The 15,414-nt window shown below is 43.8% G+C and overlaps 1 protein-coding gene across 3 annotated transcripts in view; it reads right to left on the bottom strand.

The window, feature by feature from the left end:
• Positions 1-585: 585 nt before the first annotated feature.
• nectin1b (nectin cell adhesion molecule 1b) overlaps positions 586-15,414 on the bottom strand; it is a 162,807-nt gene continuing 147,978 nt past the window's right edge. Inside the window, exons 9-10 of one of the 3 annotated variants that reach the window (XM_030380379.1) lie at positions 11,379-11,568; positions 666-884 (exon numbers count right to left, since the gene is read on the bottom strand). In XM_030380379.1, the coding sequence (XP_030236239.1) occupies positions 11,422-11,568 (147 nt within the window). In that variant the 3' untranslated portion in view covers positions 666-884; positions 11,379-11,421. Of the gene's footprint in view, positions 885-11,378; positions 11,569-15,414 lie in introns of all 3 variants that reach the window. The other 2 variants (XM_030380380.1, XM_030380377.1) reach the window with 2 other exon arrangements.

The raw sequence follows: 15,414 nt of genomic DNA, 5'->3' as shown, positions 1-15,414 counted from the left end.
TCAGATTACACATCCAAATCACAAATACAGTACGTTATGTAGTTTTTCTTGAAGAAGCAAGCATATAATCGACAAAAAAAACAACGGAAAAAAGCAACAATGAACACGGATATAAGCGGTCACGGCCGCGGTGAGTCAAATAAAAAACGAAATTGAAAAAGCGACCGAATAAACAAAAGAATGGCAAACACAGTACATGGTTAGACACGTAGCGTTGGGAATGAGGACCCGGATCCCACGGGCACAAGGGAGCAGCGGAGAGGGGTGGAGGAGGTTGGAGGAGGGCGGTGGGGAGATAACAGCGTCTAACGGCTAACAGCACTAGGTGTCGTGTTTCTATACGCTACGCCTTCCGTGATACAAGCAGTGCACGACACACAAGGTAGGGACAAGGGGGGGGGGGGGGGTCACAGAGGGAGGACGGAGACAGCTCACATATAAAAGACACCACCCGTATACTGAGCTCACACTACACCGACGTGTGGAGGAGTTGGAGGGAGACAGGGGGAGGCGTCGCAGTCACGGTTCCGCTGGTCGTTGCGTAGATCCTCGGAGGTGTGTGTGGGGGGGGGGGGGGGGGGGGGGGTTACTGCGGGGGTCACCGCGCCTCACACCGACTGCTCCCTGGAGTAGGTGAAGGGGGCTCGCGGACCAGGCACAGGGTGGCCCATGTTGGGGGGGTAGGAGATCTCTTGGCCCGGAGGCTGCTGGTGCAGAGGGCGGTGGGGGTGGGCGTAGGGGTGTTGGGGCAGGAAGGAGGTGGGAGGCTGGGGGTGTGCTGCCGGTGGTGGGGCTGGCTGGGAGAAGGTTTCCATGGAGCAGATCGGCTGGTAGGTCACGTACGGGGCCGGGTTCAGAACGTCTTCTGGGCGCCGCCCACAGTTCTGCAATGACACCGCACACAGGAAGTGAGGAAGGGGCACTTCCTGTCTGGGTGACAGGAAGCAGTGAACGCAGGACGTGGGATGACCGTGGACACAATGGCTTTTGGTTTAAGGATTGGATAACAAGCCACGCACACCCACAAACGCACGCACACACACACACACAAAGACACACAGGGTGAGATGAATGTTTAGTTTTCGGAGCTGAGGAACGTTCTAGTTGATATTCAGGACACACAATCCAATTTGAGAGCGGAACGCCAGTGGTGTTTTCGAAAGCTTTTGAATGCACATACTTTTCCCATACTGATCCTTCTTACCGAGATTCATAAATTGTTCGCTCATATTCATTTTCGTGTGCATTGATCCTAGTACTTCTTTGACTTTCTTTTGTGTTTGTTTATTGCAGGACTGAGGGTAGAAAACAAAGAGCATATTTCACCACTGGAAGAAAAACTCATCACTACACCAGCAATGCTAATTACATTATTGGGGTCAATGTGTTTTAGGTTTTACAGGCTTACAGGTGGTCAAATCACACCACACCAGTAGGGACGGTTGAAACTCAGAATGTGTTTTTCGGTCACACGACCCAAAGATTACGCAGGGGCTAAACGATAAATAAAAACTAAATTCTATCATGATACAATAGGAGAGGATGATAAACGGCAGCAGCCATTTTGCACCGTGTTGTCAAGTAGATCTAAGTCGTGGCGTGTCAGTTACCAAACCATGAGAACATTGAGGTTTGACTCTGTGATTAGCCTATGTTTGCGGGTTCTTATTTGTATTTGCAATCAGAGCGGCACGTTCACCTTGTAAGCAGCACCAACCACCACGTTATCTCACACAGTGCTCTTTAAGAGTCATCATTAATTAATATGTTCTCGACGCGTCGTCTTGTCTCCCAGCCAAGCGAGTTCTGGCCAGCGTCCATGGCAAAGAAACAAAAGCTTATTTAGTTAATTTTTTCGCTGTGCCACTTGGATGGCTTCAAACCGGGTTTCTGTGGCTGCACAGCATTGTTGTTGTTTTATTTGCCAGAATGGTGCCAATTAAGGTAATTAACATTAACAAATTAATTTTAATTTCATCAGTAAGTATTAGATATACAATATTCCGAACATATTTGATGTGAGTGCTGCATAATTGGTTAACCAAGTCAGAGTATTTGAAAGAATATTTTGATCATAGAAATGCACACTTAGAGGCGTTTGATGGGGTTTACCGGTATCTTTTTTACTGCACCGTTTTTATGGCCACATTTTGCAGAGCTTTCATATGAGGACTACTTGACTATCCTTTGATGTAAAGGTTCATTTCTTGAAATACTTTGATATAAAGGTACATTTATTAATTTCCATATACAAGCGGCCATCACTGCAGTTGCTGTATATATATATATATATATGTATATATATATATATATATATATATATATATTCAGCGGTATATATATATATATATATATATATATTCAGCAACTGCAGTGATGGCCGCTTGTATATGGAAATTTATAAATGTACCTTTATATATATATATATATATATATATATATATATATATATATATTTATATATATATATTTATATATATATATACAGTATCAAAACCCTGGTATACATACCGTGTGTATTCCAGCACAGGGAGCAGTGTGTTGTGGTTAAGTGAGTTGAATTATATTCAGGAAAAACCAACATTCAGGAACCAAACGGATGAGAATGAAAATGGAACTTACGGACGTTCCCCAATCATCTCTACATCTACGAACACGATGATCCCAGCACTAAACAAGGTGAGATGGTTGGGGAATGGTGGGTGAGGAAAGGGTGAGGATGATGATGATGATGATGGTGATGATGATGATGATGATGATGATGATGATGATGATGATGATGGTAATGGTGATGATGATGATGATGATGATGGTGGTGGGGAGGAGGAGTAAGATGATGAGGAAGAGGACGGTGAAAGAAGAACATGAATACAGTGACTGAAATGTGTCCAACTGCATGTGTTCAGTTTTTTTTGCACTTCCAAAGATCCAAGGATAATTGAGGGAGGTAATGACGTTGCATGGAGCGTGGAAGACAGCGGCAGATGGGAGGCACATTCATCAGCATTTCAGCAAGGGACATTCCTCCTAGCTGGGCCTCACCAACTTGTGAGCGACATAAATCAATAAGGCATTGCTCTCTCTCTCTCTCCCTGAATTCTTAGGTAAAAAAAGTCAAAGAAATTATAATGTTTGGCCGCAACCCAAAAAAGCGATTCTCGGTTGTTTCTAGTTTAAACTCAACTCAAATTTCAATAGAAAAAGCACCCGTATATGACCGGCGACCACCAACTCCCAGACCAAACCCCAGCAGAGGAAGGCCACCATCAATCCTCCAGTCTTTCAGGCAGAGAATGAAGAAACTCTGCTGTGAAGGTATATTGGTCCTTTTTACCGTTGTTCGCTCTATTGAAACCCTCCCAAGGCAGGAGCACTTAAGGAGCAAGTTGCATTGGGAGGGGGAAAAGAAGGTCAAATGGTCTCAGTTCAGCAGCAGGGACAACTGCAGAGAGAGGGGCTGGAGCAAACTTTTTCTGGTGGCTTTTAATTCACTAAAGTCCGATCGGTGGGAAAAAGCAGTGCTCTGATGCAACATTTCAGGAGACAGGTCTGGAACGGTGTGTCTGTTCCCTACACGTATCACAACTGCCCAGGGTGCTTCTGGATGCGAAGCCGATACATAAGCCCTGCTTTGATGCGCGAAGGCAAACCCAGGATGCGGGCGCGGGCGCGGGTACGAGCCGCAGTCCTGCGGATACTTTGAAGAGAAATAAAAAACACAATCAGTGCCGTGGGGGGGGGGGACCTGGACGGGCTTCAAGCAGAAGCCGTCCTGGGGTGATCGCCAAATGTTTTAATTTCCTGAGACTTTAACAAGCATGCAGGAACATGACCAGGCAGTCACCACACCAAAAATGGTGCGATTTGCTGTACATAAATGTGTTAACTGGAGCAATCTTTGCCGTACATCTGTTAGCTAACGGTCATGGTTCTCGTTAGCAAGATGACTCAGAATGAACCAGGCCAACATGTAAGTAGAGTTTACTTCAAAGGCCCATTATAGATACATTATATATTTATGTACATGTAATTCGGTAGACGTCTTCATCAAATGCATCTGAAGGTGCTGGCCCACTGACGCAATAAACCCTAACAAAGGCCAACAAACCCGGACGTGGGGCCGTAGCTATACACCTTGGTGGTGGCTGTAGGCTGTTGTCGGATTCGGTCTTCTGTATCTGTTTTCTGTCCAATCGTCGTTGGCTAACTTCAGCCAGCGTTCTGTGGTTATGTGTTGGTGTTCGATGGGGGAGTGTGCACGCATCTTCAGAATACAGTGAGTGAATACATTCATCGCACGGTTGGAAACCCAGTGGGAATCGAACCCATAATCCCGGCAGTGCGACAACCCCAGTATATGAAATCACTTTTAGCTCTGCTAAAGATTACATTTACATGCTCAATGTGATCCCAATAATTATGATGGCAAAGTCAAAAGAACCCCGAGTTACTTTGTCTTCGTACAGACAAGGTGAGCACATACAGAAAAGATGGATCTACTTATGACCTGGGTTGCAAAATTACATTTTCCTTAGTATGAATGAACAACAACAAAATACATTCCTTCATCAGATATCTCCTACTACAGCATCTGTGAGGTTTCTTTTGTTCTTTTATCTATGGTGGTGTTTGGCAGGGTTAATCCCAGCATGACCGGACCACAGGTCACAGATTTAGCGAGATCCAGGGGGCTATGTCGAACTGGGATTAGATACTAGCCCTCTCACCCCAGACACTTCCCCAGGTGGGGCAGCAAACAGGGACAGCTCGCTCTATATATGTCAGTGTTTCCCCACCATGTTTGGGCCCTGATCCCAATTAAAAGTCAGGACGAGTTTGCACCGCACTAAGTGGTTAGTAGTCGTAGTAGCAGTAGACTGTCGTTATATAGAGGATCATTATTAAACCTTTCAAATTATGATTATGCTATCATCAATAATGTAGCGTTAAAAACATAAAGATTACATGGCGGCCTTTGTAATCACTTACGACCACTTATGTATAACTCCAAATTGGGTTGCGACCCTAAAGTTTAAGGAGCACTGACACGCACGCTCTGGTGATCCTTTAAGGGGTTTGTGGATGTACCGAACCAGCTTCTGGGATGTATCTGTTTAGAGTTCCCCTCAGACTACTGGCCAACAAGCCCTAATGTGTGTCAGACAAATTGAAATAGAATTTGCTATGCAGCGGAATTAATAGGAAAAGCTCTCTCAAATGAAGTTGTATCCCCCATTAGTATTCGTGTTCCATGTCTTTCAGTTGGCTACACAGGGATGAGGAGAGAGCTGCGCAAACAGGGCAAGGGCAAAGCATTTGAGAGTAATGATATGTCATGCAGAGTACTATATTGATTTCTATTTGTTTATGAATAAAACAACATTGTTTCTCGTGTATCACAGACAATAGCACACAATAAAAACGTCATAATAACATATCCCTGTGCAGCCTCCGTGGAGTAATACTGATTTTATCTTTGGAGTGTCTTATATCTTCAGTGGTAAATCCATAGGGCTCTGACAATGATGTGATAGATGCTGTGTTAGGTCTATAGTGAGTATATCTGTCGGGCTATGTTTATGTCCTGCCGGGCAATGTATATAGTGGTATATCTGTAGGGCTGTGTCTATAGTGGTATATCTGTAGGGCTGTGTCTATAGTGGTATATCTGTAGGGCTGTGTCTATAGTGGTATATATGTAGGGCTGTGTCTATAGTGGTATATCTGTAAAGCTGTGTCTATGTCCTGCTGGGCTATGTCTATAGTTTGACATCTGTAGGGCTATGTCTATGTCCTGCAGGGCTATAGCTATGGTGTGATATCTACAGGAGCTATATCTATGGCGTAATATCAGTTCCTAGGTGTGGGTCCCAACTAATTCAGAGTGATGAATGGGGGTCTTTCAAGTCAGAGGGCGTGGCACCCATGGTGAGGGCAAAGATGGAGTGGACCCCAATGTCTCAGACAAAGAGAAGGTGTTGCATTGTGCACAAATCTTGCAGGTCTGGAGATGACCTCGCCACACAAACAGGCACACATGCACACACACACACACACACACACACACACACACACACACACACACACACACACACACACACACACACACACACACATGCACACACACACTCACACGCACACACACACACACACACACACACCCGAACAAACACATATATCCATGCATGCACTTTCACACACATGCACATGGATATACATCACTTTCACACACACTTACACACAAGCGCAATCGTGTGCACACACACACACACACACACACACACACACACACACACACACACACACACACACAGAGTCCCAGAAGAGTGTGTAGTTTAATGAATCCTAGCATGGACAAGGTGAAAGCAAACCAAGGTGTTGGCATTTTCATCACATCCGAGACAGAGGAAAAACAAAGTTTCCCATGTTCTTTCTTATTCCAAACTTCCAACCCTGTTTCATTTCAGTCCAAAATAAATCTCCAGACTAATCAGGTTGAAATGCAGCCAAATTAACTCGAACGTTTTTCCACACACCTTGCCGAGGCTCTCCTTAAGAGAGTAATCGTACGAGTCCCAGTTGATCTGCTTGCAGATCCCCCCCATGCTAATGAAGCGAATGTAAAACGTAGCGCAATGTTTCCTTGGATATGACAGCTCAGCTCGCCTCAGCAGTATTCCAGCCAAGAGTTGGCTGGAGCTCCCCAGGCACATAAAGATGTCGGAAGTTCAACGGTTGGACACTTGGGGGAATCGCCTGCCCCTCCCTATCACAGATCATAATCATTCAAAGCAACAGGCTTCTGGGTTCTACCTACGGTTGTTGTTCGGTCAGAAGCAGAAACCATGAAAAACAGGGTAGTGGGGCCACATTATATGTCGCATGCCGCCTCAAACCTGTTGGGGTTTTCTCTCTGAGCACGTCACATTTCTATCTGCTTCATCCTAATGAGGCTTTACTTAATTAGTAAACATTATTTCATTAGCATCAATCAACTATAGGTTTTGATCGATTAACACTCACAACAATCAATCATCCTAATTGACAGGCATCAATTCAATAATTCAATATTTTCATTGGATTGTTGTTAAATAGTTATAAAAAGAGAATTGAAAGAGTAATAAAAACATAAAAATACACATTGCTCACATAGGGTGTTATATTACTGGTTATGTACCTTTACGCCCCGAGAATGTTATACCAGATCTAAAACTACAAACCTTATTTCAAAATCATACTTCCAGATTCCAGATCTACAACCTGATTCTGGAACATCCATCTAGAATGCCACTCTACTCTAATCAGGACATCATCTTCTAGAACATTATCTAAAAAAGCAACATTGCTAGTAAAATAACACCATCATCGTTGTTATTTCTACTTAATGGATCACTATCGGGCGAATCCGAAAGCTACCTCATGGAAATACAGACTGACAGCTCAAGGACACTGGGCTTTGTGGTTATTTACCGACCTCTGACCCTTGTCCTCTAACCGTAACCCTGTCATTGTAACGTGGCGTGAGGGTTACCCTAACCCTAACCCGCCGAGCTGAACTCTTTAGTTCAGCTCGAGTTCAGCTGAACTCTTTAGTTCAGCTCGGCATAGTCACGGCAACCGCAAACCGTCCTCGGCACTCTACCCAGTCGGTGAGCCCTCATGTCTGATGAGTTCTCACCTCCTGTTGGAAATATCTATTGTTGTTACGCAGACAGGCACACACACACACACACACACACACACACACACACACACACACACACACACACACACACACACACACACACATACACACACACACACACACACACACACACACACACACACACACACACACAAACACACACACGCAAACACTCGCTCACTTACACAATCCCACACGCTTGCACAATAAAACCGGTTAGTTAATAAAGCAGCACGTCGTTTGTTCTTAAAACAACCATTATTCCAAGTAACCGCGGCAAGGTTGCGCCTTTACAAACAAACACTGCGCTCGCTAATCTAGCGGCGCTTGTGTCGACACACACTTCTGGCCGGGGCGCGGATCCGACCCCCCGTCGACCCGAGGAAGCTGGGCTGGAGATGAAAGGAGACAGGGAGGGAATTGCTCAACACTAGCTGATTAACACATCTGTGGAGGAACAGCGAGGCATACTTCTACGGTGAGTCAGATAAGAGGTGAGAACGCGTTGCCATCAGGGTAGCGCCACTATAATAGTCCGTACAAAGGTGTTTTTCGGTGAATTATAATGGGGCACGGTTTAACAAATGTATTCCGGCGGAGGGGGAAGGGGGGGGGGTGCAGGATAACATATCGCTCCCGGCAATGAGAGTAATGGAACGGCCGACGGGTGTAGGGAAGCTTCCAAGCGTCTCACAGGTTATTCGGTAGACGAGACAAGAGGGGAAGGAACACACCTGAAATGGAAGCTTAATCTAAATTAAATCTGGCCCACCAAGACGTGCGTTTGGTGGGCCTCAGAGGGGGGTTTACGTGCAGGTGCGTTGGGGGGGAGATAGCCTCACCTCTTGGGAATAAAGACTCTGCCGCTACACTATAGTCAGCTTCTACTTCACCCGCTTCTAGGTCTCAGTTTGCTTGAAGAGTGAACGACGTTAGCCGAACAAGTATTATTATTATCACATTGTCGCGACATGAGCCAGTTCCTTATTTTACTGATCTCTTCCTAGATTTGACTATTAATGAAGACAAGGGGGGCCAGAACTATAATAGAAAAACATACAATTGCTATTAACAAAAGACTTCAACCTCGGTCTGGGAAAAACGAGGCCCCCTCATGGGGTAAATAAAAGCACTGTTCATTTGCACAAATTAATTGCATGACCAACGTCAAGAGGCCAAAATGAATTGCAAAGCGCTAATGGAAAGGGAATGCATAAATAATAATTTATCTGACATATGGGGAAGAGGGCTTACAGTCATTGGACTCAGCATCATCTAAAGTTTTCTTTGATTAATTTAAATAAATATATTGAACTATTTTAATTAACAAGTAACATTTTCATTATCATTACTATGGTTATCATTATTTGACACTTGACATTTTATAATTTAATTTGTCATAATTATCAATCTAACAGAGGTGATGGGAACATAGCCTGGCACAATAGCACCGCTGATTTGAAATAAAGTCCCCCTGTGTTGAATTAAGTGTTTGAACATAGATCCCGCCAACATAGATCTGCCTGACTTTACAAAGTTCAGATCTCTTGTCATAAATAACTGGCCACAAGTCAGAGGAAATAAGGATGCATTAAATATTCATGAATCCAGCAGTTCCCTCCTGGGTCAGACTGTTCTACTTTATAGAGTGCTGGGATGTAATGTTGTTTGGGCATCCTCTCAACTTCCCCTCTCAATATAATCTATGTGTTTGGGTCTCTGGTGGCCGGATTCAGTGGAATTGGTTGAAAAACAAGCTTCTCGTCTTTTCATGTTCTACTCCTACGTACACAGATGACAGCCACAAGTTATTCATGTTGGGCATTTTCTCCAGATGGTTGCTGTTCGCATGACCCAAGGACGTATAAAATGTCATTTTCCATCTACTGCCTAACCTGCTGACCGGCATCCCCAGCTGAGCACTATTGGAGTTAACATTGCTTGAGGCGGATAACACTTAAGGGTCAGAGACGGTCACACAGCTTCAAACTCAGTCCCAAGCGACGTCCCTTAAGCCCTCTCGCACCGTAGCGTACACTTCTCGGTTTTCCTCTCCTCAAATCATCCCTGTTGTTTTCCTTCGCTTCCAGAAATGCTCTTGCTTTGCTTGGAGTTATTAAAAGCTTTCCTTTTGCTTTGTATGACTTCCTAGGGCCGAGCTTCCTTTAATGTTAATTTTTTTTTTTTTTTATGCATCTGGTGTGTTCTGCTTCAACTGTCCCTTTTATAAACGTTGGCTGTGCCAACGTTGAGGAACTGAAAGCAGTACTTCTCTCTTAAAAATAACGTAGCACATGGCACCATAGTCGTGTTTCTTAGTTGGCAAATCCCATGTCAGTCTTCGTATGATCCTGCTCCGTCTTATAAATGTAAAAATTCTGCAAATACAAATAAGCTAGGTGTTGTAGGCCTGCATATAGACACTAGTTGAAATGGTGATTCCGTTTCGCCATTACCGAGCAGTGCAGGACGGAGCTCAATAAACCGTTCTCCCTCCCTCAGCAATGTGTGAATGGAAAATGAAGTCTGTCACACCTCCACCCAAACACGGGAATCAGAAGAAGCCCTTCCTCGCATAGAATGTGGAATGCCCTTCTGACATTCCAGTGTGTTCATTAACTTCCCAGGGACCAGCCGGCATTTACATCAGAATACAATTTCCGAAAATTATTGAAATGGAGGATCGCATTTGGCATTGGCTCGCAGCATGCTGAGCGAGCCACATCGAGTATTGCCATAGAAACTGGTCGGTGTGTGATCCAGAACGGGGATAGCAAGAGGTACTGAGGGCTGACTGCATAATGATGTTTTCAATTATACCGGGCTGTCTTCCACCGTTTACTACTGTACCGTTTTTTCGCCGTTAAAAAAACAAAGCTGTTTGTGTGTTACAGTAGATTGTTATTACGTCGTTAGATTGTTAGAGATACATTGACGATGTTGTGTTAGTTAAAGTGATTAAATACTTAGGAACAGCTTGACTCGAATCGCCAACATCCAGCGTGCCGGGAGGCGTTTCAGACATCCCTGTAATGGAATATCTCAAGGCGGAATATTGTAAGGATTAATAGAACTGGGGAATCTTTTTACATGACAGAGCAGACACGAGGGGAACAGCTGCTGGGCTGACACTCCAGGCAGTGAATAAACCTTTTTTTTTTTTTTTTTTTTTTATAAAGTAGCTTTATACATGAATCGCTGTTTATCTGCCCTGCAACAGAAAGGACAGAACCATCACCCTTCAATTCCTAACAAAAGCACCTCTGATATATACATCTGTAGCCTCTACTCATCCTGCTGGGGATTTCAGAAGGCCAGTAAAACAACCTCAATTTGGAGCCATCCCAGGGAAAAGCTGTGAGGCGGGGGGAAAAAACTCAAATCAAAGGATGAACGAGACAAAGGAAGAGGGAATATAACATGCCCAACGTAGGAAGCGCATCACAGGAAGTCACCATGCAAAGGTGTGTGAGGCGGGGGAGTTGGCGGTTGCGGAGAGAGGTGTCAGGGTGTTGGAGGAGGAGGAGGAGGAGGAGGAGGAGGAGGAGGAGGAGGAGGAGGAGGAGGAGGAGGATGCTGGGAGAGTGCATCAGAAGAGGAGGAGCGGCGGAGGGGGGTGGTGTTACGGGGGCATCAGGAGGAGGAGGAGGAGGAGGAGGAGGAGGAGGAGGTGGAGGTGCAACAGTCGGTGTACCTGGTGGTCAGATGCTGAGGGGAAAGGCCTACAGAGGCATGCGCTAGTGAGAGCTAGGCTGGATGGTGGCATACTCGACAAGGTCCCCGGGGCCCCCAGGGGCCGGGCTGCGGGGGCCGACAGACGAGGCCAGGGCGGAGGTGTCCAGCTCAGCGTACTGGACGTCACAGTCCCTGTGGGGGCCAGAGTTCTGGAGACGAGAGAGGCGAGAGGCGGGTGAGAGGCGGGAGACACGATTCCTCCCCCCCCCCGCAAAATAAATGTACACCATGAGAGAGCGAGAGGAGGGATGAGAGAGAGAGAGAGAGAGAGAGAGAGAGAGAGAGAGAGAGAGAGGGAGAGGGAGAGGGAGAGGGAGAGAGAGAGAGAGAGAGGGGGGGGGGGGAGAGAGAGAGAGAGAGAGAGAGAGAGAGAGAGAGAGAGAGAGAGAGAGAGAGAGAGAGACAGAGAGAGAGAGAGAGAGAGAGAGAGAGAGAGAGAGACAGAGACAGAGACAGAGACAGAGAGAGAGAGAGACGTAGATCAGAGAAAGAGACAAGCTACCAGTGAGCTAAAGAGAGAGGGAGACGGAGATCGGGAAAGAGAGAAATGGAGAGGTAAATAGAAATAGAGAAGCACTGAGCTGGAGAGAGGAGAGAGATAGGGAGAAGGAGAGATAATCCCACAGACATTCAGAGACTGAGGCAGAGATGAATATCACCGACAAATGATATGTAAACAGAGAGATACAGACAAGGAATTCTTAAATTCTTAATTTAAGAATGATATGTTTGCGTGTGTGTGTGTGTGTTGTGTGTCTTGTGTTGTGTGTGTGTGTGTGTGTGTGTGTGTGTGTGTGTGTGTGTGTGTGTGTGTGTGTGTGTGTGTGTGTGTGTGTGTGTGTGTGTGTGTGTGTGTGTGTGCTTGTGTGTGTGTGTGTGTGTGTGTGTGCGTGGGGGAGGGGTTGTTATGGAGTACATTTGGTGCCATTGTAACGTATATTCACATCTGTGTATATATATTCATGCCAAATGCCAAATTCTTGCGTTTTACAACTGTAATAACATTGTTGTTAGTTGCGAAACTTATTTTTGGCACGAACCACGTTGTACGGCACAGATGTTCAGCACCTCTGAATAAAAAATTAATTTGCGTTAAAGCACGTAAGCTTTATCCAAAGTAAATGAGTCGATTTAGGGGACGTAAACACGGAACAGATACGATTATCTTCAGGACACTGGATGAAGTTAGCCACACAGTAACCTCCAACAGCCTATCGATAGTTAATGAAATTATCCTAATGCCTTTTCATCCAACCTTGTTCTATTAGAGAAAAAGGCTTCCATATTAGTTATATGTATATCATTGTGTGAGTTTAGAGTGTTCAATTGAGGTGGGGAAATGAGCACACTGATGTAATGGAACATCACACACTAATAAGGAAGAGAGATATTTTTGTGATACATCGCTACTGATATGAGTTTAAAAAAAACGATTGTAACATCTGGGTTAAGTGTTTTTAGGCGTTGTGATTCTATTACATGTCTTTATTATGGTGCAGCTCTGGGGATTTTGGATTGACGACGAAGGCAGAGGGCGGTTGGAGGTCCTAAGTGAGATCGAAAAACAAGGTCAATTGAAATAGATTTGCATTTTTGGAATTATAAAATATACAAAGTATTATGCGATTGGATTATATAGGCCTAGGTTAACGTAAACAAGTATTATAGTACTGTACTATCAAGGTAATCTTGTTAGTGTATGTTAGTAAAAACCAACAACTTTATGCAACCCATTTCTTTTCAAGTGTTTTCCTGTTGCTTAAATAATAAACGAAACATTGAACTTCCCAACGTTGCGATCCTTTTAGTGAAAAAATTATGATGCAGCGTTTGAATATGATAACCTCATATGTTTTTTTTAGATTAGAGTTACAATGTTTCTGGGCCAACCATTGTTTTCTCCAGTGGGGAAACTGAACATCCCTTCATAATTGGACTATCTTCATGGTCCACGGAGAAACGTTGCAGAGACCATATGCAAGGACAACATTGAGGAAAGGGCAAAGACAAACAGTATGACGTGTTATGCATGTTTCCGAGTTTATCAGAGTACATTTTTATAATTCACTGTGGTTAATCAGTGCATTATAAAAAAACAAAAGCTCTATTTTTTCATATCTAATGTTTAATGTGTCCTGTCTTGATGGGTTTCAATGTATACTTTTCAATAGCAGACTGAAAAGATGCCTTTCGCAAGCAAAAACTGAATAAAGTTGTTTTGAATTTAAATATATATTACGTATCATTGTTATTAATATACATTGATACATTGATATATACTTAGCATCAATGTTTATATTACGAATGCAGAGTGCATAAGAATTCTAACCAGAAATGGGTTCGTGTGTGTGTGTGGTGGTGTACTTTACTGTAAGTACAGTAAAGTACGGCCAGTTTGGCATGGATGTGAACTATTAGACGAGGAACACAAATTACAGGATGTTTCATTCAAAACACGTCCAAACAATCACACAAAATCACACAAAATACCAACCTCGACAACACGAAACGACAAAGACAGAAGAAAAAAGGACCTTTGATCGGTTTTAATTATCTTCGAATAATGCTTTTCACGGGTCCAAAAAAGGCTCAAGGGTGGTTTTAGTGAAGCAGGAGGGATTTTAACCTAATGGTTATCTTAACAGTTGCCATATTAAAGCTAACACGGTTACTTTGAAAGTAAAGAACGTGGCCTGGCGTGACTTAAAAGTGTCTGCTTTAAGATGTGCTTAGCATTGACTTCTACCGAATGATAATCCCCTACAACCGTCTCCAAACACATATATGGTCGCCCAACAGCAGATCTAAATCGTTTCAGTCAAAGCAAATAGAACAGTAGTTAGTTCCCTTTTGAGTGTAAACTAATTACGTTTCTATGGTTAATTAATGATGATACAAAGTGTGGAAGTAGTGCGTTAGCAAATTATAATATTGAATAATAATATCAAAAATGCTAATCAAAGGAGGTCTGTTGAAGAGATCTCTTCAAAGTATCTCTTCAATGGCGTATCTTTGAGATTTCTCGGTTCAAAACATGGAAAGGCATCACACACCACACCGAGGTAAGCAAGGCCGTACCAGCCTCTCTTAATGTCCGGTGGATCAGTGCTATCGGCGGCCCCCAGACGTATCCGCAGCCATTGATTTATGTACAAGGTCGGCATTGGCGAGCCCCCCCCCCCCCCCCCCCCCTCCAGGAATCTCCATGAATTATGTTGGGACGGTGACTTCTGGACGGTAAGAGGAATGCTGATGCAGTCAAATGAATAGGAGGCTCTTCATATGGGAAACTTACAGTGATGTATATATGGTGATGTACGGTCATTAATTCAGATGCTGTTGCACCGCGGTGCTTTAATGTAGCTTGTGATTAATTGACTGATTGGTAGCGTTACATCAGACAGGGTATTTATTAAATTGAAACAGAGTTTCATCATGAATATACATGTGTAAATCCGAAAGAGTGTGTTCAAGGAAGAGCACTAAAATATTTGGTAGTGATTTCAAATAATAACAATGTTTGGACACATTGGGTGAATATTATGAGTAATATTTTAAATAATAAATAATAAATTGTCATAAATACCTGCTACAGTGAGGTTTTTCTGAATATTTTGTCAGTGGCAATGTAGGTACACAATAAAATGAGTTCTCCGCATTTTACCCATCCCTAGTACTAGCACCAAGGGCAGTGAGGATGTCAAAGACTTGGAAATCCAATTTAATTTGGATTATGTTCATCAAGGTTGTATGGTCATTGCTTTCTACTCCCACTATTACGGATTTACATATTTTTATCTCATCTTCTACTTCCTAAACGTGGATCAACGAGTTCAAATTTGCCGCACATGCAGAGGTTTATGGTGTTCTGAAGGGCAGTATGGTAATTAATTCAGATGTGTTCAGGTGCAGGTTCGGAAATCATGTGTTCATGCTCTGAAATCACATGTGGTGTTCTGGAATCTCAACTGGTTGTGCTATCACAACTGGGATCC

This window comes from Gadus morhua, chromosome 16 (genome assembly GCF_902167405.1).
Source record: "Gadus morhua chromosome 16, gadMor3.0, whole genome shotgun sequence".
Classification (NCBI taxonomy): Eukaryota; Metazoa; Chordata; class Actinopteri; order Gadiformes; family Gadidae; genus Gadus; species Gadus morhua.
Note: the sequence above shows the minus strand (reverse complement) of the source record. Positions and strands in the feature narration are given on the sequence as shown.